The following is a 24068-nucleotide window of genomic DNA, read 5'->3' as shown; positions in this document are numbered from 1 at the left end:
TGTGTAATAAATAGGAGTCATATGATCCCAAATAATTCCGGATAAATCAAGGGCAATTTGTTCCCAGTGTGACTGATAACCACGTCAAACCCCCTGTGTTATGGGACAGAAAAGGGACTTGACTTTCCAAAGGAAAAGAAAAACGTTTTCCAGGCTTCTTTTGGAGCAGCTTCCAGAGACTTGAAAAAGCTGGAACATGTTTAATGAATGTTTTATATTAAAATAGAAGGATTGAGGAGAGGGAAAGTTGTGTTTGGATTTGCATGGAAGAAGTGGGAAAATACCCATTTAAGAGTGTTACCCAGAAATAAATTTGGGATAAAGAGGGGTTTTTTTTTTGGAAGGATATTCCCATTATCTGCTTATTAATATCCTTAATTTCCACAAAAGATGGTTTCACATGTTTTTTTCCCTTGGATGGTGTTTTAGTCCCAGCCAAAATCACCCACGGCAGGTAGGAAAAGGTGACCTCAACGCCCTGAGGTCCCATTTCAGCAGAATTCCATTCCCAAGGATCAGCCAACATCCCTGGGCTTCTTTGATAAGTTAATCAAATATTTTTAATCCAATCCCGGAAATCTGACACCTCAGGAGCGTCAGACTTCTCTCCTTTCATCTGACAGCTCTGATAAAGCACCCGGGTGATGAAAGCCATTAGGGAAGGGACAAGAAAAGCTGGGAACAGGGCCTGGAAAAGTTGACTTCCTTAATCCATTCCCAAGATAAGCTCTGTCTCCAAAAAGGTGATTTTTTTTTGGGAGGCTGCAGAAATAAAATTAAGGAAGTTTGGTCAGAACAGGTCTGGATGTCCCAAAAGCTGRGAAAATCCCTGTTTGATCCATAGGGTGATTCCCATGGAAGTTAAGTTCATTCCAATGGGTGTTTCCACGTCAAAAATGACCTTTAAAATCTGCATTTTCCTGGTAAAATCACAAGTATTGGGGGRTGTTATTGCCCAGAAATCCTCACCCAGCCCCGGCTCAATCAATCAGCAGGAAAAACTTGCAGATCCATCTTCCACCTGGGGGGTTTTTTTGGATCTCCCCATGCTTTGGTGCCCTCTGGTGCCAAGGAAAGCTGCGCAGAGAGGCCACCTGCTCCCACCCAACGGGCTTTCAGCTACGGRGTGGATTATTCCAGGATCCAGCATCTTATTCCCTCCATTTTCCCACCAAGGTTGGGAAAATCCAGGGTTTCTCTCTGAGGAAGCCATTTCACACCCTAAAATTGATTATTTTTCCATTCTCCCACGTTTTATTCTGGATTTTATTAGTGCTAAATAGCAATTCCATTTTTTTCCCAGTCCTGAATTCCAGAGATTCTCCCCTCTCTGAATATCATCCTTCCAAAAATCCATTGCTGTTGGAACCATTGTTCTGCTTTGATGGGATTTACCAGCAGCRCAATAAACTTGTCCTAAAACTTCCCATAATTGGGCAAATGTTTTTCTCCATTGAAAAAAACAGGAATCCTGATCCCTGGGGATGGCAGTTCTGGGAATTCAATGGATAAACAGCTCTGGGAAAAGTTAATATTTTTGTTTTCTTTCCTATTTTAGCCAAAAAAGGAGGAAAACTTGGTAGCTCCAAAATCTACAGGGACACCTTCCAGGTTGGTTTCTCCAATGTGGTTTTGGATACTTCCAGGGATGGGGCAGCTACAGCTTCTCTGGGAAACCCATTCCAGGGCCTCACCACCCTCACAGGGAAGAGTTCCTTCCCAATATCCCATCTGAATGTCCCATTTTCCATTTTGGAGCTGTTCCCCTTTGTCCTGTCACTCCATTCCCACATGCAAAGTCCCCGAACTGGGGGAAAACTGGACTGAGCTGGGGGAAAGCCAAGCTCCAGATGCCACTGGGTGAAGGTCACCAGAGTGGGATCGGGCGCCTTGGCTTCTCTTGCTGTGCCATGTGCCAGGTCTGTGGTTCCTGGAACGGTCACCTTGTCCAGGAAAAGGGTGGGGCTGGTATTCCTTGGAATTAGCTCCATCAGCTCAAAATGATAAAAAAGTCTGAAGGGATGATGCTAGAAAATAAATGAAGARGAACCTGGATGGGAGATGTTGAGAGAAAAGGGATGGAACACTGGATTATCCCTGAGGAAGAAGGGAGGATGGGTTGTGTTGTAGGGGGCTGGAAAGGAGAAGGGCTTGGCTGAATCCCAGAATGGAAAATCTGGACCTGGCAGCCTGAAAATCYTTCATGGAGCCTTGGCAAGAGGAAAAGGATCTGGAGAGATCTTGAAGCCTCTTCCAGTGCCTTAAAGAGCTGGAGAGGGACTTTGGAAAAGCGCCTGGAGTGACAGGACAAGGGGGAATGGCTCCCTACTACCAGAAGACAGAGTTAGGTGGGATATTGGGAAGAAATTCTTCCCTGCTACAGTGGCGAAGCATTCCTGGGAATGAATTTCTGAGGGAAGCTGCGGCTACCCCATTCCTGGAATGGTCTGGGTCAAACCCTCCAGCAAGGAATCGGGGTGGTGCAGGGGACAAACGACCCCACATTCCCACCAGCACCACAGAATAGCCAGGAGTGCTTCACACCCATCCCAATACCCCTGTGACCTGAATTCCCCCAAGGAATACGGGGATCCCCTGGCTTGACATTCCCCCCCAGCGCCTTCCTTAAGGACGTTTTGATAACCATCCCAGGATCAGTTTGCCTTTCTTATCAGGGCCTCCGGCCAAACACTGGAACTGGGATATAAAGAGCGGGGCCAGGATCAGAGGCACATTTTCTGTGAGCTCCTACCATGAAGCTGCTCCTGCTCCTTGCCCTGGTGGCCCTGGCCCAGGGCCTCCAGATCAGGTGAGCCCGAGGGATTCCCCTTCCCCAAAACAGGGATCTGGGATTCGGGATGATCCTGGTGATGCATCCTGGTGATGCATCCTGGTCCTTGTCCACAGGGTGCCCCTGAGGAAGATGAAGTCACTGCGGCAGAGGCTGCAGGAGCAGGGATTGCTGGAGAGTTACCTGGAGCAGCATCCCTACAACCTGGCTGCCAAGTATTTCCCTGGCATTGCTGTGGAGCCCCTGGAGAACTACATGGATGTGAGGGGCTGGGACTGGGGAGCACAGGGGGGCACTGGCTCGTTATCTATCCCTTTAACTCCTTAACCCATTGCATTAGCCCCTTATCCATTCTCCTCTCCCCATCTCGATAACSCTTTCTCAATCCCACTAAGCCCTTCCCAACCCCATTCTAACAGGATGAGTACTTCGGCACCATCTCCATTGGGACTCCCCCCCAGGAATTCACCGTGGTCTTTGAYACTGGCTCCTCCAACCTCTGGGTTCCCTCCATCTTCTGCTCCAGCCCAGCCTGCAGTAGGTATCTGGAACGTGGCTGTAGTGTGTCCTTTGGGAGCCCTGGATGGCTCTGCCCAGTCTTTCCCGAGGGACATCAGGCAATCCCTGTCCTTCCCACCCCCACAGGAAATCACAACCGCTTCAATCCCGCTGAATCCTCCACATTTCTCAGCACCAACGACACCCTATTCATCGCCTAYGGCACAGGAAGCATGACAGGAGTCCTGGGATATGACACCATCAATGTATGGCTAGGCAGTGCAGCCCCCTCATCCCATGGGGTCCCACATTTGGGATTGTCCCACCATTGGGATTGTGCCCAATCCACATCTGTCTCCCTTTCCCAGGTCGCCGGGCTCAACGTCCGCAACCAGATTTTCGGGCTGGCTGAGACAGAGCCAGGGGATTTCTTCTACTACACCCCCTTCGATGGCATCCTGGGATTGGCATTCCCGAGYATCGCCTCCTCCGGAGCCACCCCAGTGTTCGATAACATGATGATGGAAAACCTCGTGGACAGGGATCTTTTCTCTGTGTACCTGAGCAGGTAAATCCCGTCAGAGCTTCTGAGGATTTCTCCCTTTTCCCTCACACTGGCCCTATTTTCTGCTGGCAATGGAGGTGGTGGTGGGGTGGGAACTGCCCTGGATGGATCCCCCTTTCCAGGGACAGCCAAGGTGGCAGCTTTGTCCTCTTCGGTGCCATCGATCCCTACTACACCACCAAAGGCATCTCCTGGATCCCGCTCTCCGCCGAAACGTACTGGCAGATCACCATGGAGAGGTATTCCCGGTATTCCCTGTCCTCCAGCTGGTGTTTTGGGGAGTCCAGGCTCACCCTGCATCCCTCTTCCCAGTGTCTCGGTCAACGGGGCTCTGGTGGCCTGTTCCTCGGGATGCCAGGCCATTGTGGATACAGGAACCACTCTGTTGGCTGTTCCCATCCGGGCCCTCCGGATCCTCCTGAGCCGCCTCGGCGCCAGTTCCAGTGGTGAGGTGAGGTCTCAGAATGCTCCCTAGGAATTTTATCCCAGCTGGAATGGTCACTGACCTCCCCCTTGCTKCTGTGTTTCCCACAGATCAGCTGTGAAGCTGCCCGCAATCTTCCYGACCTCATCTTCCACATCAACGGCAAGGAATTCCCGGTGCCACCCAGAGCCTATGTGCTAAGGGTGAGCATCCTACTGACTATGGGTTTGTGGGGATACAGGGAGGGATCCGACAGCTGRTGACCTCCCCATTCCATGTCCTTGGAGCAGAATAACGGCTACTGCACCCTGGGATTGCAAGGCATGGATGTGCCCACGGAGGAGGGCGAGCTCTGGATCCTGGGGGATGTCTTTATCCGGGAATATTACGTCATCTTTGACAGGGCCAACAACAGGGTGGGGCTGTCCCGGCTGCCCTGAGCTGGGATGGGGTTCCCAGGTGTTCCCAGCTCGGTGGCTGGCAGGGCTTGTCCCTTTCCTGGCACTCCTGCCACCGCTGAGGACAATAAAGGTGTGGAGAAGCCTCTCTGTGCCGTGTCTCTCTGGGAAAGGCCACCATGTGCCTGGGAATGCGGGGTGGTCCCTGTTGCCACTCTTAGCTGGACCCCCCAAAGGATGTCCCTGTGCCCCCAGGATGGGAGCCTGGATGTGCTCATTCCCAGCCTTGGAAACCCTCATTCCTGGAAAGCTCCCTGCCTTGGGGACCTGGGGCAGAACATGTTTCTCCTGTCTCCAAACCCCACACAGGGTGAGGGGGCTGAACACCTCCAGCACTGCCCTCGGCATCCTGGGAAGCCACTCATCCCAAAATTCCTAGAGGACAAGCCTTGGGGCTCCATGTGCTGGCAGATGCAGGGAAGAAGGGACAGGGAATAAATACCAGAGTGACTTTATTGGTGGCAGGGGGATAGTTACCCCCACCCCAGGGCCAGGCCTGCTGGTCCTGCAGACCCTCTTTTCCTCCTTTCCTTCATCCTCCTCCTCACGGTATTCCAGGCACACCTGGCATCTGGAACCTGGGGCTGTCCGATGGTGTTGCAGAGGGATCCTCATTCCTGGGGGATCCCTGAGCCTCAGGGCTGCCCGTGGCATCAGGGGGAGCTGTGGCCTCACAGGGCGGGTCGGGGGCCACAGTGGGTGCCGAGGAGTATCCGGAGGGACTTGGAGTGGTTGGAGGGGGCTTCCCAGCCCCCCAAATCCCCGGAAAGGGGCCAAGGGGGAATGTGGTGGGAAGCAGGAGCTGGGCCAGGCGGTGGCGGGGGGGGTGAGATATGCCAGGGGGTGAATCTTCAGGGACTGGGGACTGGGATGAGGATGGGGGTGAGGATGGGGACTGGGATGAGGGTGAGGATGGGGACTGGGATGAAGATGGGGATGGGGACTGGGATGAGGCTGGGAATGAGAATGGGGACAGATCACTGCCCTGTAGTGGGAGCTGGATGTCTGTGGCTGGAGGAGGGAGGATTTTGGTCAACACCCACCTCTTTCTCAGGACCCCCAGTCCGGAGGGGGCACGACCAAGTGCCTGGGGATGGATCAGGGGATCCTGTTACCTGGGCAGGATGGGCAGCAGCCCACAGGCAGCGTGGGGGTCTCCTCACATCTCACCTCTCCAAGCTGGGAAAACAGGGATCAGCCAGCCCTGCTAGCCATTCCTGGGATCCAGTGGCACCAGCTCAGGCACCCCATGGACACAGGCATGGAYATGGGAATRGRTAGGKGGTCTCACCTGGCAGGTGCAGCGSGTACAGGGCTGATCCTCGGGAATGAAGCTCTGGCCATTCTCCACCTTCCTGCCCTGGTAGTTGCAGTCTGGGGGGAGCAAAGTCCAGAGGGGGATCAGCTGGGATTTTGGGGGGTTCTGGGGGGATTTGGGGTACCCCTCCAAGCTCGTACCCTCACAGATGGGGCAGCACTGGCCTTCAGGGTGGAAGGGGTAGGAGCAGACGATGGCACATTCCAGAGGCGAGCAGGCCACTGAGCCCAGCTGCGAGAGACGGGAGAGACCCCCGAGGGCCSGGCATTAGGAGCCCCGGAGTGCCCCCAGAGCTTTTCCCTGCAACGGAGCCAAAAACCAGGCTTCAGCCCACACAAGGCGGGAGCTGCAAATCCTCTGGGAATGCCCGGCCCAGCCCTCACCAGGCAGATGCAGCTCAGGCAGGGATCCAGCGCYGACGGGAAGGTCTCGTTGTTGGAAAAGATCCTCCCCATGTAGGTGCAGCCTGCGGGGAGAGGGGCTCAGGTGGTCCCTGGGTGGCTCAGAATCCTGGAATTCCAGGCACGCCCTCACCTGCAGAGCAGTCGGGGCAGCACTGCCCGGGAATGCGGATGGGATAAGGACACGTCTCCACACAATCCGTGCGCTGGCAGCTCACGGAGCCGTCTGCCTGCAGGTGGGAACACCCTGACAGACACCTCGGGATTCCCAGACCTTCTGGATTTGGGGGATTTGGGGCCCACTAGGCCACGGGCATCCCGAGGGAGGGAAKGGGGCAGGAGCCGTGCGCCAGGACRGGGATAGGGAAAAGGGAATGAAGCAGAGCAGGTTCTCATTCACCTGGCAGATGCATAACTCACAGGGATCGCCCGGAGACCAGATCTGTCCGACAGGAAACTCCACACCATTGTCATCCAGGAAGCAACCTGGGTAGGACTCCTGTTCCCAGCTGTCCCACAAAACCTACCCTTCCTGTCCCCAGGGGTTCCCAACATTCCACCCTCCCAGGTATTCCCCATCTCCCACCCTTCCCATCATCAAGTGTCACCACATTCYGCCTGTGTCCCCCCCACATCCCACCCTCCCTGTCTCCAGCTGTCCCCCCTCATCCCACCCTGTCCTTCCCCACATCCCATCCCCAACTATCCCAAAATCCCACTCTCCCCATCCCCAAGCGTCCCCCATGTTCTCCCCTTGCCATGCCATTCCCCTTTCCCCCACCATCCCTCTCCTTGTCCCTCCCTGTCCCTCCCTGCCCGTTCCCAGCCGTGTCCCTCATCCCGACTCACCAGCAGGGGCCGGAGGGTCCCGGCAGGTGGAGCAGCACTGCCCAGGACCCAGGTGCCACTGGTGCTGGGGACAATCCAGCACGGGGCAGGGAGTGAATGAACATTCCACCTCTCCTCCCTGGGAACATGGGAAGGGGTCATCTGCTGTCCCCAATGTCAGCCCCAAGCAAAGCCGGGATATCCCCAGCACGTGCAGAAAAGTGCTGGAGCATCTCTGGGAACCCTTATCCTTGGGAATCCTCATCYCTGGGGACACCCAGGACCCACCTGGCAGACACAGGTGGTGCASTCATCCCCATCCAGGCTGAACCGGGCTCCGTGCACATATGTGCGTCCCCGGAAATTGCACTTTTCTGGGAAAAGGGGAAGAAGTGGGGCTGGAAAACCAAGCATGGCTCTTCTGAAACGCCCAGCCCAGCCTGGGGGTCACCACACCCCCCCAGAGTGGGGGTGCTGGGATCACCTGGAGTGCAGGAGCAGCAGTCGGCCAGAGAGGGGCCAGGGCAGGATCCTGGGGGGCATTCTGGRGAGAGGCAGGAGACATTCCCGACCTGCAGAGGCGAGCATGGGGCTGGGAAAGGGGACCCTGATCCCCCATGGAGCGATGTTATCTGCTCCAGAGCACCCCAATCCATGGCTGAGCCAGGATGCAGAATGATGAKGGTCCCCAGGGACAAGGATGTTCCCAGGGATGAGGGGGGATTCTCCCATCCCAGTCCAGCTCACCAAGCAGACGCAGACGGTGCAATTCCCATCGGATGGGGAGAAGACATCGCCCTCTGCCCTGGCCACCCCCTCATGCAGGCACCCTGCAAGCCATGGGGGTCAGGAGCATCCCCYTGGGGATTCAGGGGAGCCATCCCGGGAATTGAGGGGTCTGGGAGTCCATGACTCACCCGTGCAGGTGGGGCAGCAACCCCCAGCTGGAGCAGGAAGCGGATGGGAGCAGGGAACAGAGCAACTCACAGCGTCACAGAGGACTCGCCCGCCCTGCCAGGATATGCGGTGGCTCATCCTAGGTCGGGATGGTGCCATGGGAAGGGGTGGGAGGACGGGAWGCTCACCTGGCAGGTGCAGCTCCGGCATCCCGGCTCTGTCCAGCGAGTGCCGGGCTCCCGAGGRATCCCCCGGTGCCAGCAATGAGGGGATGGTGGGATGGAGGTGCCGGGGGCACCGTGTGGGGGTGGCTCAGGGGACAAAGATGGGGAGGAGGGAGGGAATTGGGTACCAGGAGCTGCCACAGGGAGATGGGGAGAGGAGGAGCCCCTCAGGAACAGGTGGGAACCGGGAGGGAGCAGGACAAGCGTGGGCGGATGCTGCAGGGATTGCAGGATGGGCGATGGGGCCAGGATGGATTTGSGATACCCTAGGAGGGAAGTCAGAGAGACATAACTCAGGGCAGGGCAGGGAGATGGGAGCATCCCACTCTACTCCCCCCAGCCTAGAGAAGGATACGGATACCTTCACAGGACACCCTGTCCGCGCTGAGCCGGTATCCGGGGCGGCAGGAGCAGCGGAAGCTGCCAGGAGTGTTGTGGCAGCTGTGCTGGCAGGAGCGGCGTGCACCCGGCCGCCGGCACTCATCCACATCTGTGGGATAAGGGAATGTGGCAGGAGGTGCTGCAACCTGGGATGTGGCCCAGGGAAGAGCCCRGAGTGCCAGGGATGAGGATGAGGCAGCAGCACTGTGGTGGTGGAGTGACAGACACCTCCATCCTTTGGGATTCATGGCATGGAGAGGAATGAGGGATAAGCACGGTGCTCACACATGCACGGGCTCAATGGTCATTTCCATCCCTTGGGATTGATGGCGTGGAGTGAGATGGGGGTCTGGGACAGTGCTCAGGGCAACCTCCATTCYATGGGATTGATGGGAAGGGACCCATCCCAGTGCTCACCCACGCAGGAATGCCGATTCCCATGGAGGTGGTATCCGGGCCGGCAGGAGCAGCGGTAGCTGCCCACACTGTTCTCACAGCGGTGCTGGCAGGGCATGGCCTGGCATTCATCTGTGTCTGGGGGTTGAGATGAGGGTCAGGAACCCTCAGGAGCCCCGGGCACCCCCCCAGCCCCCTGCGCACCCTGGCAGCTGCGRTGRTCAGCAGAGAGCTCCTGGCCGGCTCTGCACTCGCAGGCGAATCCGCCCTCTGTGTTCACACACGTCCCCTCGCAGGCTGCGCTCCAGCACTCATCAATGTCTGGGAGGACAAAGCGAACGGCTGGATTTGGGGTGTGGACACCACCCGCTCCCATCGGGATATCCCCTCCCGCTCACCGGTGCAGCGGACGCCGTTGGCCGTCTCTGCCATGGAGAAGCCGATGGGACACACGCGGGCAACCTCCTGGCAGCCGCCGTGGTTACAGGACAGGTCACAGCCGTAYTCCCCACATGGTTCTGATGGCTCTGGAACATGGACATGGTGTCCACAGGAAACCCAGGCCACACTGGCACCACCCGCTTCCCACCTTGCTCCATGGATCCTCCAGGGATGGGGACAGTGCCGGGGAGAGGTGACAAGGAGCCGTGGTGACCTCCATCCACTGAGATTTGTGGCATGGAGAAGGAAGACTGTTGGGCATGGTGCCCACGGGTCTATGGCCATCTCCATCCTTTGGGATTCATGGATGAAGAGGGAAGGGCATCCAGCATGGTCACCTCTCCCAGGATGTCCGGGAAKTACCTGGGCAGGTGATTCCCTGCTCTCCATCCGGGCACATGCAAAGGTTGGGAGCAATGCAGGAGCCGCTGCCGCAGCCGAAGGAGCAGAGCGCTGTGGGAATGGGAACAGGAGCTCTGGGAATGGGAACAGGATCCCCACCAGCCCTCCAGGACCCCRTACTCACGCAGGGTGCACTTCCCACTGCCCGGAGACAGCATCCAGCCGGGACAACATCTGCTACCAGAGCCCAGGAAGCAGACGTGGGGCCCCACGCGGCGCCTGTGGGACACCAGAGCCTGAGGCCACCCTGTCCTGAGCCCCCAGCACGGAGCAAAGGTCCCAGGAATGGGAGGACAGCGGGAGCACTCAGCATGTGCCCGGGTCCCGGGAAGCAGAGCATGGCACGGATCAGAAGAAAGGTGGGATAAGGTGGTACAGAGGGGACAACCCCTTTCTAGCCATCCTGAACATCCCAGCATGTGGTGGTGGGAGAAATGTCTCCCAGCTAGACAGGGATATGGGGAGCAGGACAGGGATGTGGGGAGAAGGACRGGGTCATGCTCCCCTGGACCTGGGAAGAAGGAGGGAATTGCAGGGTGCCAGCCCCTCTGTCTGGGACCCCTCCAGCCAGCCCTCCTGGAGCCGGAGGCAGGGATAGCCGCAGCTCGGCACGCTGCCCGTCCCAGGTGTAGCTGGAAGAGGGAGAAGGAAAAGGGGGGGATCCAGCTACCTCTCCACGGCAAAGCTGGCTGGCTTCTTCCTCGCGGGATACACCCTGCCCTGGCCGCTGGAGAGGAACAGGGACACACAGGCAGCTTGGAAGAGCAGCTCCACCAACATGACAGGCGGCTCCAGCTCGTCCCGGCGCCCGCCTTCCTGCCTGCCTTCCCGCTGGCCCTTGGCCCTGCTCCTCCTCCTCCCGCCGAGCCGGGAACAATGCGGGATTGGTGGGGGGCGAGAGCGGGGGGGTCGCCAGCGACACCCACCGCCCCCCCCAACCCACACGGGGGGTCCGGGATCACCCCAAAATTGTCCCGTTCAACTGGGGAGAGTGGTGGCATCCCAGCCATTCCTGCCCTGGCTGCGTGCTGGGGAACGGGGTCCCCCATAAGGCTTGGGAAGCAGCGGGAAAGGCGTCCCCCCTTCTCTCCTTTCCCACATCTGGCAAAGCTCCGGCATGGCCTCTCCCCACCCCTCCTCCTCCTCCTCCTTCTCCTGGAGGCACTGGGCCGCCTTCCCAGCCCTGCACGCAGACCCATGCGGCGGGGAAAGGGGCCAGGCAGAGCCGGGATGGTGGGATGCGTTCAGGAGGCACAGGGATGCTGCGGGACACTCCGCTCCGGTGACCCCCAGACCCGCCGGGCCCCTCGCCCCCATGCCAGGGCAGGGAATGAAGCAAAGGTCACATACAGGTAAATGATTGAGCCCATGGAGCAAAGGGCGCTGCTGCCTGCAAAATTCCCAATCCAGCACCGATTTCTCCCCACAAAATCCTGCCCACGGATTGGGACCACTCCAGCAAGACACAGCCCCCTCCCAAATTAGAGCCGTGTTGAAGGGGTCATGCTGTTTTTTTAGGAGCCCCAGCGTGGCCATGGGAAGCTCCTGTCCTAAAGGCATGTGATCCCAAAACCCCAGGAGGCAGCTCCATGGCCAATGGCAGTGGATAAACAATGCTCCAATCCTAGCCAGCGGCACTTTTATCCCAAAAAGATCAGGCTGGCAACATTGCATCCACACCAGCACCCCCAGTTTTAGTGGGAAAAGGAGAGCATTTCCAGGATCAGGGCTGCTTCCTGCGCCTCCCAAATTTTGGGAACAAGCTGCTCCAGGCAGGTAAACAGAGCCCGAGGTAAYAAAAGCAGGAGCACAGAGTCCAAGGTCACTCCCTGCTCCCCCAGCTCTGGGATGTCCAAATATAGCTGTCTCACTGCAGCCTCCTCGGAGAATCTGGCATGGAAGCGGAAGCCAAGGATGTTTCCAGCACGAACTGTCTCTGGGAGGGAAGAATTTGGAGAAAACCCGCACAGAATGGGACTTTRAGGGGGCCTCACCAGGAGTTACAGGAGAGATCCAGGCTGGAGGGAGCTGGGAAAGAGCCACGATAACCCCCAAATTCCCTGAGATGTGAAGGAGGTGGGAGACCAGGAGGAGAATTATTAATGAGCAGCCAGAGGCTGAAAAATCCACGTTTCCAAAAACACTCTGTTAAAATCTGCCTCCCCAGGCACTCACAGTGTCACTGGCAACTAGATAAGGAACTAAAATTTTCTACAAAATCAAGAAAAGCCAGAAAAATGCACCTGGAAAACAGGTGTCCCCAAGATCCCAGAGCTGAGGACAGGGATATCATTCCTCAGGACACGGACATTTCCTCTCGGACTACTTTATTTGGTAAAACTCCGAAATCAGCAACAGCTTGAACTTCCCAGAACCTCCCTCCCTGAGCGAGGCATGGATCCTACTGAGAGTTATCCTCCTCGGCACCAGCCTTGGCTGCTCCTCCAGCTTTGATTCCTCTTCCAAAAAAACACAAGGAATCAAAAAAAAAAAAAAAAATCAAGATCAAAAGCAAAACCAAAAGCCAAAAAAGTCTAAGGACACCAGGGAAAAGGGAATCAAGGTGAGGGCATCAGATCTCAGAGGATCACTTGAGGAAAGGGACAGTTCTGGGCACAGCCAAGTCTGCAGAATTCATGAATCCCAGCAGGAGATGACCGACACCACCCCCAAATATGTAACAAGCTGCTCCCCCTGTGAGATTCCATCCCCTTCTGGCTGCTGCCACTGTGTTGGGCACAGCGGGGGAAGGATTCCCTTGCTCCGTGTGGAGGGAGGGGGTAGTGAAGGATCCTGAATCCTGCTAATGGATCCGRGTCAGCTCCTCCACAATCTTTATCAGATCATCCACGGTGGCTTCCCTCTTCATGCCGCTTCCATCGTCGATCTGCACAGGGGGGAAAAGGCATTGGAGACATTGGCAGGTGCCCAAGAACATTCCCAGATCATTCAGGAAGGTGTGGATTTAGAATTTCCCAGAGAGGTTATAGCTTCCCATSCCTGGAAATGCTCCAGGCCAGGTTTGGGGCTTGGAGCAACCTGCTCTAGTGAGTGTCTTAAAGTCCCTTCCAACCRAAYCATTCYSTAATTCTATGATTCCATGRTTTTACTGAGCCTGGATTCCTGAGCRAGGTCCTCAAATGATCCAAGGCCACATTCCCAAGCTCACCTGCAGGTTTGCTACCACTTCCTGCATCTTGGGCCTGCTGATGTCCAGGAAACTCTCAATCAGGTCCCCGTCGATGAACCCCGTGGCCGGTTCAGTCTTCCGTTCGGTGTGGAATGATCTCCAGGTGCTGCTGTCAAGGAGCCAAATCCACAGGGAATAACACCATGGCTATGGTTAACRGTGGGATRGCAGTGCTGGGTTAATGGTTGGACTCCAGGATCTCAGAGGGCTTTCCCAACCTTAATTCCATGATTGCCCAGGGCAACAGCAARCCCGCTCCCACCCTCTCCAGCTGACAAACCCCACATGGCACAGGTTCCCGGCTGGAATGCCAAAGGATATAAGGAATGCTCAATCTTCCCCACACTCTTGATRACTTTGTTGAGCCTGTTCTGCATGTCCAGGAGCAGGTTGTACCAGCTTTCTGACAGGGATGTCACCAGGCCTGCATGGGAATAACAGACACAGGGCTTGAAAAGTGGCAGGGGCGGAGCTGGATGAGCTTTCCAACCCAATCCATTCCAGGATCCTGCGGGGAATCTTCAGCCCCTGCTCCTTACCRATCATTCCATTGACAGTGCCGAAGAGCACAGATCCTTGGGTGGGTGTGGAAGTCTCTCCCAGGTTCTGCATGACCAGGGATCCGTGGCAGAAGACATTGACAAACTCTCCCAGGTGGGATAATCCCACTTCCTGCAGGTGCTGCCGCTCCTCATCCGTCGTGGCCGCGCTGGAATCCCAAACACTCTGCTCAGTCCCAGATGGGGGCACTCCAAAGCTTTTCCTTGCTCTCAAGAGCAGGGAATGCTCCTCCAGTTCTCCTGAAGATCCCATCGTGCCATCCCTCCCAGCATGTGCTGTCACATCCCATCCCATGCCATCCCATTCCCAATCCATCCCATCCAGCTCACCTGTCCTTCTGGCACACAAACAGATTGAAAGCATTCTCTGCTCCCAAGAAATTATCATCATCCAGGATCTCCACAGCGCTCATCCAGTTTGGATTGAARTCCCGGGCAATCTGGAAGGGGCCAAGAGGGGACATGCTGTGTCCAGGCAGCCTGGTCTGGGATCCTGCATCCCCATCCCACCCAACACTAATATTCAGGAGTTAGGTGGGAGCCAGCCTGTCCTGCTCTGTTCCAGGAAGCAGCTGAGCAGGAAAGGCACTCTGGGAGATGGTCCTAGTCCAAGTGGCACTCGGACAACATCCTGGGAAAGTGTGAAGCAGCCGGCGCCAAAGCCACTCCAGCAACTTAAACCCCCAATTCTGGGTGGACACCAGGCATCCCAGATGGCACCTCCCACCCACCAGGCACCAGCTGCTCTTCCCACAGCCAGTTCCCTGGAAGCCGAGGGATCCATCCCTCCACAAACCACAGGGATGCATGTCAAACCTTATTCAGTCAAGCCAAAATCCTTTTATCCCCTCCAACACCATTCCCTGTGCCCATCTTCTGTCAGAACAGATTCCCTGCACCGCTTCTGTACCTCCTCAAAATTCCCTTCCATGGGTTTGTAGGCCAGGAGCAGCACGGAGCGCATGAGGTCTCCCACCAGAATGAAATCCCCCTTGGTTTTCAGGTACAGGGCCATGATGTTGTTGTAGTGGTTGCATTCCGTGCGCAGTTCCTTCTCCGCTGTCCACTCGTACAGGCGGACCTGTGGGATGGGACATGGATTGGAATCCTCCACCCAGGARCTGGGATACACTCCTCAACACACACCTGGCTGACATCCAGATTCAAAAACACACTCCCAAAAYGAGTCAGGGTCTTGCCTACCGTGCTGTTGATACTGGCTAAGAGCTTCCCGTTGAATTCCACCATGGAATACACAGCACCCTTGACCTCCTTCTCAGCCAGGCTCTGCAGCTTCCCTGGAATAAAGACAGGCATTTCCTGGGTTGTTTATCCAAAGGGTGGGCAGTCAAGGGGGTTCAGCTGAGCTGCCCTAATTTTACCTCCTGAAAAACTCTCTCTGAGGGGGACAARTGACATGGAAAGCAAATCCCAGTATCCAGGGCTGGTGAGGGATTCTTGGACTTYTCCAGGAGACAGGGGGAAAGGGAACAGAGCAGCTACAGATCCCGACAGTGGATTCCTTGGGAAAAACTGCCTGCTCCTGGGACACGAGCCCTCCGGGGTCTGAGGAATTCATCCCTGCTCTCCCACAAAAAAGTGGGATTTTTCCAGGTGAGAACACCTTATTCTTACCATCGGAGTAGTGGAAGACAACAATCCGGCCCTGCTTGGGCTCCGCTTCCTCAGGATACACCATGGCAGTGCCCACGATGAAGTAGGTGTTGGGATCCTTTCCCAGCTTGCAGGAGACCAGGCTCAGGGCATACTCATTTTGCAGGAATTGGTGAGCATGAAGCACTGGGAAAAAAGTGGGAAAGGGAGGAACAACTGGGATCCCAAAGTCCTTCAGGAGAAAGCTTAAAACACATCCTAGAGCTTCCTTGAACTATTCCCCACCACCTTGTGCCATCAAAAATTGTTATTCCCTGAACCTTTTGCTGACATTCCTCCAGGAAAATGCTTTGGCTGAAGCTSCCCTGGGCTTCTCCAGGATGGGAAAAGCTGGATTTTGGGATGGGACAGGTACCTTCRAAGGTGTGCTGGTCTATGATAAGCAGGTTGTGCACTTCCACCTCCTCTCCAAAGGATGTCTCATGTGGAGCYGTGCTGCTGGAAAACAGCTTGCTGGTGCTCACACTGCTGGACAAGGCCTGGGAAACAGGAAAATCCGTCACATCCCGATGCCACTTGGGATATCCACACAGCCTGAGGCAGCCAGGGAGCAGGAGGAGGGATTGGAGAACAGGTGGAGCAAGGAATGAGTGAAGGAACACATTCCCTTCTGCAGGGATAAGTGATRGTGTTAATGAGTTCACACGGAGTTGTGGCTTCCAGAGCTGGATTCCTGGGAAAAGGAAAACCTTGGAGACCACACAGAAGCCCTTATGGGACAGGGAAGGAGCAAAACTAAAGGGCACCATGTGGAACAGAGGCTGTGSCACCCCCTCGGAGAGATTCCATCATCCCATTCATCCCTGGCTGAGGAACTGGACTGTACTCACAGCTTTGGAAGGGAAGACCATCGAGGAACACCTGGATTAGGAATTTTGATCCCCACCCTGGAGGGATGACCCAGCCTGGGATCTCACCTGGGTGCTGGCACTGGGTCTGAGTGCTGTGGTGCCCCCGCTGGCATCCTGCACCTCAATCCGRCTGGAGAGCACCCCAAAACATTGGGATACCTCTTGGTAGCAGATTTTCCTGTGGGATAAACAGAGCTGTGTGAGTGGGAGAGTTGGGAAAGACCACTCCAAGAGCTCTGGAGGCAACAGAAGCTTTTTGTTTGCTCCTGGCATGGCAAAGTCACCCCAACCCTTGTCCTGTGCAGTGGAGCACCCTAATCCCAGGAATCCCCATCCCAGGAATCCTCACCTGGGTGACTCGTAGAGGGGAACAGTGCGGATGTGCAGCTTCTGGATCTCATCAATGGTGCCAATGGTCAGGGTGCTATTGTTGGCCAAGGCCAAGCTTCATGGAAAAAAATAAATCACGGAAAACACTGAGTGAAACACCAAGAACCTGCCTGTCCTCCATACCCCTTARGAACAGGAACTCATGGTGGGCTCACCTGTCGGGATATCCATCAGAATTGAGGGGGCACATGTAGTTGACCTCCTTGAGATTGACGTTGGAGAACACCAGCTTGTGGTTGCTGCTGTAGATGACGGTGGGGCGGTCGGAGCAGGCAAACACATTGGTGGTGGACAAGGAGCGGAATGTCCTCAGCACTGTGGGCTGTGTGCCCAGTGTCACCTTCTTCCTGTCACTCAGCAAGCCTGGATTCAAAGAGAAAAGATGTTGGGATCTGCCACACCTCAGGAAGGAGAGCGGATGGATTTAAGAATCCACCTCCTTCCTCCAGTTTGCTGGAGAAATCCACCAGCCYACAGCCAGTCCCACCTGAGCGTGTGGCTGAGAAAGCAAGGAGAGTCTTTCCCAAAAAAATGGAAAGGAAGGGAAAAGGTCACCTGTCTCGAGGCTGAGGCCGAAGTAGAAGAGAGCTCCATCCCCCAGGGCACACAGGAGGTAGTGGCTGCTCTCGAAGGTCGTCATCAGGATGGAACGAGGGATAATCTCTATGGGAAGCATGAAATGGGATGGATGAGGTCACTCAGGACATGGCCAGTGACCACCACCACCCTTGGGAGGCTCCTACCTCCTCCCAGCATCTCCTTGTGCAGCAGCTCGAAGGACGGCAGCTTCAGGATGCGGGCAGAGATGTCTGTCCAGAGCCCGATGGCGCAGAGCGGGGACATCCCGTTGGAGTCTCCCAGAGGGGTGATGTCCAGGCAGGCCACCTCATGCTCCATCTCTGTGCAGCTGGGAGGAAGGAAGAGGGACAGGTGTCTGCCTGGATCCCAAATCCCAGCATCCCMAGAGCCCTCAGGATGTGGGCTCACCTGATCTGCCGGAGCTCCTGGGGCCGGATCTCCAGGTAGTACAAGGCTCTTCCCACRGCCACCACCACCTGGTTGCTGTTGCAGGAAGCAACGCTGATGTTCTTCCCRTTGGGCTCTTTCCACTCACTCACCAGGGCTTTGGGCTCCTGGCTGACCAGTCGCACCGAAGCAGAGGTGATCTGGAAAGAGAGACAGGAAAAATCATGGAAAACGGTGTTTCCAAGGTGAGTGGCACAGCAAGAACCTCCCTCTTTACACATCCCTTAGAAACCTGGACCCAGGATTCTGTTTATTGGTCYCAYYAGCTCRGGRAAGCACTCCAAATCCTGCCMTGGATTCATGATCCATATGGCACCRTGAGAGCCACATCCATGTTCTCCTCATGCTGGAATTACCTGGATCAGCTGTTGGTGTGCCACGTTGCCACAGAAGAACGTCTGCTGGTCATCCACAAATCCCGTGAGCTCAGTTTCTTCTACTTCCTCTCCATTTAACATCAGAACCCTGTGCAGGGAAGAATTCCCATTAATTCCTGCTCTGACAGAGGGCTAAGAGCCTGGATCAGCTCATCCCACCTTTACCTGGTCTGGCCAACAAAGGACAGCACTAAGGTGTTGTCGGTCTCCCGGTGTGGATCCGATCTGAGGGGCCACAAACCTGCAACAAAGAGGCCACAATTCCTCACACAATTCCACATTCCAACCTCACCCATGTCCACCATACCCCCTCTCAGGCTGTGGAACACCTCCCACACCTTTAATTCCTGGCAGGTCGATGCTGGCATGCTCRTGGATCCCAATGCCGTTTCGGATGATCCGCAGTGATCCTTCTTTGAAGGCCCCAGAACAGGTGACCAGCTGGGGGAAAAGGAGATGGATTTTACCAAACATGGCTGGAAGCTCACCCATTCCGCTCTGGGATCAGGGAAATGGGGAACTCCATTTAGAATCACGGAATCCTGGAATGGCTTGGGTTGGAAGGGATCTGAAAGATCCACCAAGGATCTTGGGGACAGGACAGACCACCACTAAACAGAGCTTAGAGCAATCTGGTCTAGTGGAAGATGTCCCTGCCCGTGGAATGAGATGATCCTTAAGGTCTCTTCCAACCTAAACCATGCCAGGATTGTATGACTTCATGGATACAGCCAAAAATTCCCAGCAGTGAGGAGGGAAAAGCAAGAATGTTACCTGGCCTTGGCCTTGCCTCTCCAGGTCCACCACACACATGTCCACGATGGGGCCGAGGTTGGTGAAGGTCTCCATGGCCACCACATAGGATCCCTGCTCATTGCTGTCCACGTTGAGCTGGGAATAAACACTGGAATCACTTTTTGCCTTTCAAGGAGCAGGGCAGGGAAAGGGCAGGAGAGGTGGACGCATTTTCCTGCCTTCTCATCTCCAGGTTTTGACRGAAATCAAGTCCTTGGTCATGGGAACACATGACCAGGAGCTGCCACATACCTTTACAAGCTGGGAATCTCCAAGCCTGGACCCAACAAACACCACTCCGTTATCCAGGTAKGTCAGGCACTCGGCAATGGATGTCTGGGAAGTGGGAAGAGGGCAGGTGAACCACCACTGGCATGCAAAAGTCCTGGCACACACACACCTTGCACCACTAAGCTGTTTCCCATCCCCTGGGCACGGGAAGGGGATTTAATCCCTTCATAAATCGCAGAGTCCAAGCTTCTCCCAGTGCCAATACCAGGAAATACCAGGAAAACAGTGTAAACTTAAGTGCCCACAGAGGGAATTTCCTGGGACGTAGCAAATCAGAGCTGTGACCAATGGGAAGCATCACCTCCCCAGGCTCCAAAATTCCTACTCATTCCTAAACAGAGCCTTTCCCAACTTGGGAGAATCCCAGGTAAGAACCAGGGATGGCCCAGGTGATTCCTACCTCTCCCAGGAGCTCCACACGCAGGTCCTTCAAGGTGACAGTGCCATCCATCTGCTCCTCCTTCTCCAGGAGCARCATGAAGAGCCGCCCTTCCATGTCTCCCAGCAAATACCGGGATCCGTTGGGATCCACACGGTTGTGACACACGATGGTGCTTTGCTGCAGGAAAAGGAGGGAATTCTGGGATTCCACTGAAACAGCCCCAAAAGGCAATCTGACGCACTCCCAGACTCCTCATTCCAGAGCTCCAAGAGTGGACCTTCAGGCATCAATATTCCCATTTCTTCCCCCAAGATTTTTAGCCTGTTCTTATTTCCTCAGCCATGCCATTGGTGCTTCCTGCTCTGATTCAACATGGGAAGTGTCCTGTTAATCCCACAAAACCCACAAGTCCAATTGCTGTCCCCAAATCCTTACGCCTTTTCTCCTCCCCAAGTCTSCAAGGGGCTCATCCATGTTTTCCACTGCGTGAAATGAAACCAGGCTCTGACCTGGAATTGTGCCCAGACCATGCACTAATTCCTAATTAATCCCATTCCCTAGGACACAAACAAAATTCCAAGGACTCTACAGAGAGTGGAGACATGCAGGGATCACAGATGCCCCTCAGTCCCCAAAAACAGCAACGGAGAAGCCAAACCTCTGAAATCCAAGTAAGCGGCACTTTCAGACCACACCTGGGACAAGAGGGGTTTGAATTCCTGGCTGGAAGGTGCAGGAAAAGAGGGATTTTGTGGGATGCAGTCCTGGATCACTCACCTTGATGATAGGAGGAGCGATAGCCAGGTATTTATCCCCATTGTGGTAAGTGATGGATTCCTGCCCAATGATGATGGCACCACCGAAGGGCTCTGGCACTGCGGGACACACAACAAACATGAGATAACCTCCCTGGAAAAAGGGACACATCCAGCCTGGAAAAATGTGGGAAAATCTTTTACAAACAAGGCCCAACCTGCAATGACCATGGAGGCTTCAGCCTCCACGTTTTCCTGCTTCCAAGGGCCTTTGTTGAATTCCTTCTCCCGTAGGGACACCTCATATGTTTTCACGTGGCGGCCCTGGGGGTCCTGCAAGAGAAGCCACAAGTGGATGAAATTCCAGAATAAAGGAAATTACACCTCATCTCCTGCAAAAACATCAATTCTGAGAGCTGCTGAGATTTCCCACCTCCTCATCCTCCCTCACATCCACACACCACCAGTCTCCCAAACTTTTCCATATATAAATATCCCCCGAGGAAATCCCTGTGCCAAAAGAGACTGGAAAGTATTTTCCCATTGTTATACAACCTATTTTTCTGGGATTTGCGTTTCTTTGACAACCTAGGCATGAATGGCACTATGGAATAWCATCCCTTCCTCCAGCTCCAGTAAAATTTCAAGAATTCAGGTTTCCTATCATATACCCCATTTTTGTGGTGTCTTCCCCCGTTTCAGGGCAGGGATTGAAACAATTCAGAGCTTTATGAGTCAGAACTGACATCCTGCTCCTGCTCCAAGGATCCAAGTTGTTTTAACATGGAATCATGGAATCACCAAGGCTGGGAAAGCCTCCCAAAATCATCCAACTGTTCCCTCAAACTCGAGGCATGTGGAGACAAAATGTTTTCTTACCCCCACAAAGTCTGGGGGGATCCAGCAGGAATTATTTCCGAACAGGAAATAATGGAGCCACTGCTGGCAYGGGATTCCAGCTAAGCCTGGGGATAGCCTGGAATTTAACAAAGGAAAGCTAATCCCTCAGTCAGCATGGCAAAGGCTCTTTGGATCAAAACAGGCATCCAGAGAAGGCCTGGAATGCTCCCTCCATGAGGAGCCAGCGCATGGGAGAGGTTATGGATCCTCTTCACATAGCTGGAAACGCCTCCCAAAAATACCAAACAAGTTGTTGCCTTGTTTTTAAACCAAAAGATTCARGTCTCACTATGGAAAACAATTGGCTCTGGATCTAATCCACTTGCTGGAATGATCCATAAACTCCTCCTGAGGGTTTAACATGRAAACATTCCCATCCAAGGCACAGCTGCCCAGGAATCCTGTGGGGAAACATTGCTTCCCTCTCCCAGACATGGAACAAAGCAGCACAGAGGAACATGGACCTGGAGGAGCTGGAATCATGCCTCACTCTGCCTTCCAAAAAAGCCTTTGGAAAACCTTTGGAACCATGGGYTCTCCATGGATAAGCAGGCACCTGGTAGACAAAGCAGATGGTGGGAGCTTGGCAGCCGTAAAGGAATTTCACATCGATGACCTGGAGCTCTTCCAGGCGGATGTTGAAGGCTTTCAATTCCTTGTTCTCCCGATCCAGGGGGATGACCTTGAAGAGGCCATCGTAGAGCCGCAGCCCGATCATCCGGCACTCRGGATCAATGATCCCAATGATCCCGGTCTCCGAGGGGCGCCCGATGCGATCCTGAAGGAGAATTACACACAGAAGAGAAAGAAAACAGTGATTAGTGCCAGGAAAATATCCCTGGAAAACACAGACAGGAGTTGCCAGCCCTTAGGTGAGGAATGGCTCCTTGCACAGTTCCCAACAGGCTTGAAAATTCCAGCTGGGAARCCAAGCCTAAGGAGGAGATGTCTTTCCAGCTGCCACACCTAGCAACTCCTACATCCCAAGCCTTCACCACAAATTCCCAGAKGACTCATTTCCCAGGGAATATTTGAATCTTATGAGGAGTTTAGGCTTAAATTTGATTTGTTATTTCACAAACATTCCCAAGGATATGGTTGAAYCCATGGGGACAGGGCTCRGAGCATCCTGGTCTAGTRGAAGCTGTCCATGGCAAGGGGTGSAATGAGATGATCCATAAGTCCCTTCCATCCTACACCATTCCAAGATTCCACATGCTGGTTCAGATGGGATATTGGGAATAAATCCTTCTCTGTGAGTGTGGTGAGGCCCTGGRATAGATTTCCCAGAGAAGCTGTGGCTGTTCCATCCCTGGAAGTGTCCAAGGCCAGGGTGGATAGTGGAAGGTGTCCCTGCCCTTGGAAGGCAACTGGATCAGCTTTAAGGTCTCTTTTTGAACCCAAACCATTCCAGAATTCCACAAATCCTCACAGAGACCTAGACTAACTCTGGAAACATCCCGTGGCTGCAGGTGACCCATCCCACATGCGGCGTCCAGAAAGGAATAACCAACAGAACCGAAATCCAACACCCTGCTGCACCAGGAACACAAAACCATCCCTAGMAAACAGAATTCCCATTCCAGGTGCTGCAGCCCCTCTCACCTGCACGTTTCCATGGGCWCGGGTGATGATGTCAATGCTATCCCCGTTCTGCTTGTATTCCAGGATGCAGGCATTGTACTTGGCTGTCAGGATGAACAGCAAATCCTTGCTCTCCCCCTGCCCAAAAGAACGCAGACGATGCAAATTCCATAGGTGAAAATTCCCACCCTGCCCTGCCCAGGTGGGCACAGACCCCTCCCTGCCCTTCCAGCACCCACCTTGGGGCGGAAGAGCTCCATGACGGTGGTTTTTCCGTACATTCCCACTTCCTTGACGGGCCGAAGCCCCTCGGCTGTGACAACATAGATCTCCAGTCGGGTGTTCTTGGCAATCAGCAGGTTCAGGTCCTCCGCAGAGGTGAAGTGTCCTGGGAAAAAGAGGGAAGGAATCCTGGAGGAGGGGTCAGCTGGCACACTGGGGCTGGTCTGCATCCCAAAATCACAGTGCATTCCTTCCACAGTGTCCACTGGTCCCAGAAACCACCTTCCCTGAGCTTGCACTCTTTATTTTTCCCCAGGAATGCACTTCCCACTACCTTTCCTCAGGAATCCTCCTCATTCCTGGGATCTCTTTCCACCATCCCCAGCACTCCCAGGGCTCTTGGGGCTCCCCCACATCCCACTCCTTCTTACTCCTRTTTTGGATATCAGGAACACTTTGATCCTCCCTCTACCCCAAAACCCTCCGGTATCCCAAAACCCCCAGAACACCAAAACCCCCGCGTACCCTAAAACCCACYTGTGACCCCTAAACCCCGCCTTACCCCAAAACCCTCCCCGTACTCCCCATCCTTTCCCGGTGCCCCAAAACCCCCTCGGGATACCCAGTGCCCCCCGGCACCTCCATCCCCGGKTTCCCCCGTACCGCCCAGCACCCCGGTACCCCACAACCGCTCTCCCACGCCCCTCCGGCGTGTTCCCGTCACCCCCCGCCCCGCGGTACCAGTGACGCAGCCATTGACGGCCGTCGGCTTCTGCGCCGTCACCACGTAGTTGTAGGACATGCTGGGGGAACCGGGAGGTCCCGGGGAGTCCCGGCGGGGCGCGGGGGAAGCCGGGGGGGAACSGGGAGCGCGGCCTCTTCGCCGCCGCGGCCGCCACTTCCGGGAAGTGCGGGCACTGGGCCGCTCTAGCCCGCTGAGAGGACGCGGGAGGAGCAGACGAGASGGGCCGCTCTAGCTCAMTTGGAGGACYGTGKGGAGCAGACGAGAGAGGCCGCTCTGGCCSGCTGGGAGGACCATGGGAGCAG

At 55.1% G+C, this 24068-nt stretch overlaps 3 protein-coding genes across 7 annotated transcripts; 1 reads left to right on the top strand and 2 right to left on the bottom strand.

Annotated features, from left to right (window-relative positions):
• The first annotated feature begins 391 nt into the window (after positions 1–391).
• On the top strand, positions 392–4818 carry LOC130580113 (pepsin A-like). Its single transcript, XM_057377399.1, has 11 exons — positions 392–454; positions 1559–1611; positions 2676–2809; positions 2908–3052; positions 3211–3328; positions 3437–3555; positions 3658–3857; positions 3977–4093; positions 4167–4305; positions 4389–4481; positions 4569–4818. The coding sequence occupies exons 3-11, from the start codon at positions 2754–2756 to the stop codon at positions 4716–4718; spliced, it is 1137 nt and encodes a 378-aa protein (XP_057233382.1). The 5' UTR covers positions 392–454; positions 1559–1611; positions 2676–2753; the 3' UTR covers positions 4719–4818.
• Positions 4811–11311, bottom strand: VWCE (von Willebrand factor C and EGF domains). 5 transcript variants are annotated; one of them, XM_057377393.1, is made up of 20 exons: positions 10695–11311; positions 10149–10243; positions 9986–10075; positions 9580–9708; positions 9386–9502; positions 9203–9319; positions 8766–8894; positions 8369–8670; positions 8201–8294; positions 8031–8113; positions 7768–7855; positions 7572–7657; positions 7305–7422; positions 6856–6941; positions 6589–6685; positions 6438–6520; positions 6195–6285; positions 6028–6110; positions 5852–5915; positions 4811–5747 (listed from the first exon to the last, which is right to left on the bottom strand). In XM_057377393.1, the coding sequence occupies exons 1-20, from the start codon at positions 10802–10804 to the stop codon at positions 5281–5283; spliced, it is 2529 nt and encodes an 842-aa protein (XP_057233376.1). In that variant the 5' UTR covers positions 10805–11311; the 3' UTR covers positions 4811–5280. The 5 variants fall into 5 exon arrangements, with proteins under 5 accessions (XP_057233376.1, XP_057233377.1, XP_057233381.1 ...); XM_057377394.1 differs by having other exon boundaries at positions 6589–6610; positions 10695–11310; XM_057377398.1 differs by having other exon boundaries at positions 9986–10050; positions 10695–10759.
• Positions 11312–12320: 1009 nt separating this feature from the next.
• Positions 12321–23943, bottom strand: DDB1 (damage specific DNA binding protein 1). The gene is made up of 27 exons (XM_057377392.1): positions 23763–23943; positions 23039–23187; positions 22821–22937; positions 21772–21993; positions 20534–20648; positions 20338–20435; positions 19579–19737; positions 19140–19223; positions 18867–18983; positions 18431–18533; positions 18258–18333; positions 18072–18180; positions 17677–17855; positions 17433–17596; positions 17245–17352; positions 16845–17052; positions 16649–16744; positions 16366–16477; positions 15804–15927; positions 15410–15574; positions 14978–15072; positions 14685–14855; positions 14105–14214; positions 13754–13923; positions 13536–13638; positions 13194–13317; positions 12321–12911 (listed from the first exon to the last, which is right to left on the bottom strand). The coding sequence occupies exons 1-27, from the start codon at positions 23821–23823 to the stop codon at positions 12828–12830; spliced, it is 3423 nt and encodes a 1140-aa protein (XP_057233375.1). The 5' UTR covers positions 23824–23943; the 3' UTR covers positions 12321–12827.
• Between the last annotated feature and the right edge of the window lie 125 nt (positions 23944–24068).

This window comes from Malurus melanocephalus, unplaced genomic scaffold, assembly GCF_030028575.1.
Source record: "Malurus melanocephalus ecotype Western Australia unplaced genomic scaffold, MMel_1.1 scaffold_310, whole genome shotgun sequence".
NCBI lineage: Eukaryota > Metazoa > Chordata > Aves > Passeriformes > Maluridae > Malurus > Malurus melanocephalus.
This window is presented reverse-complemented; position numbering and strand designations above follow the sequence as displayed.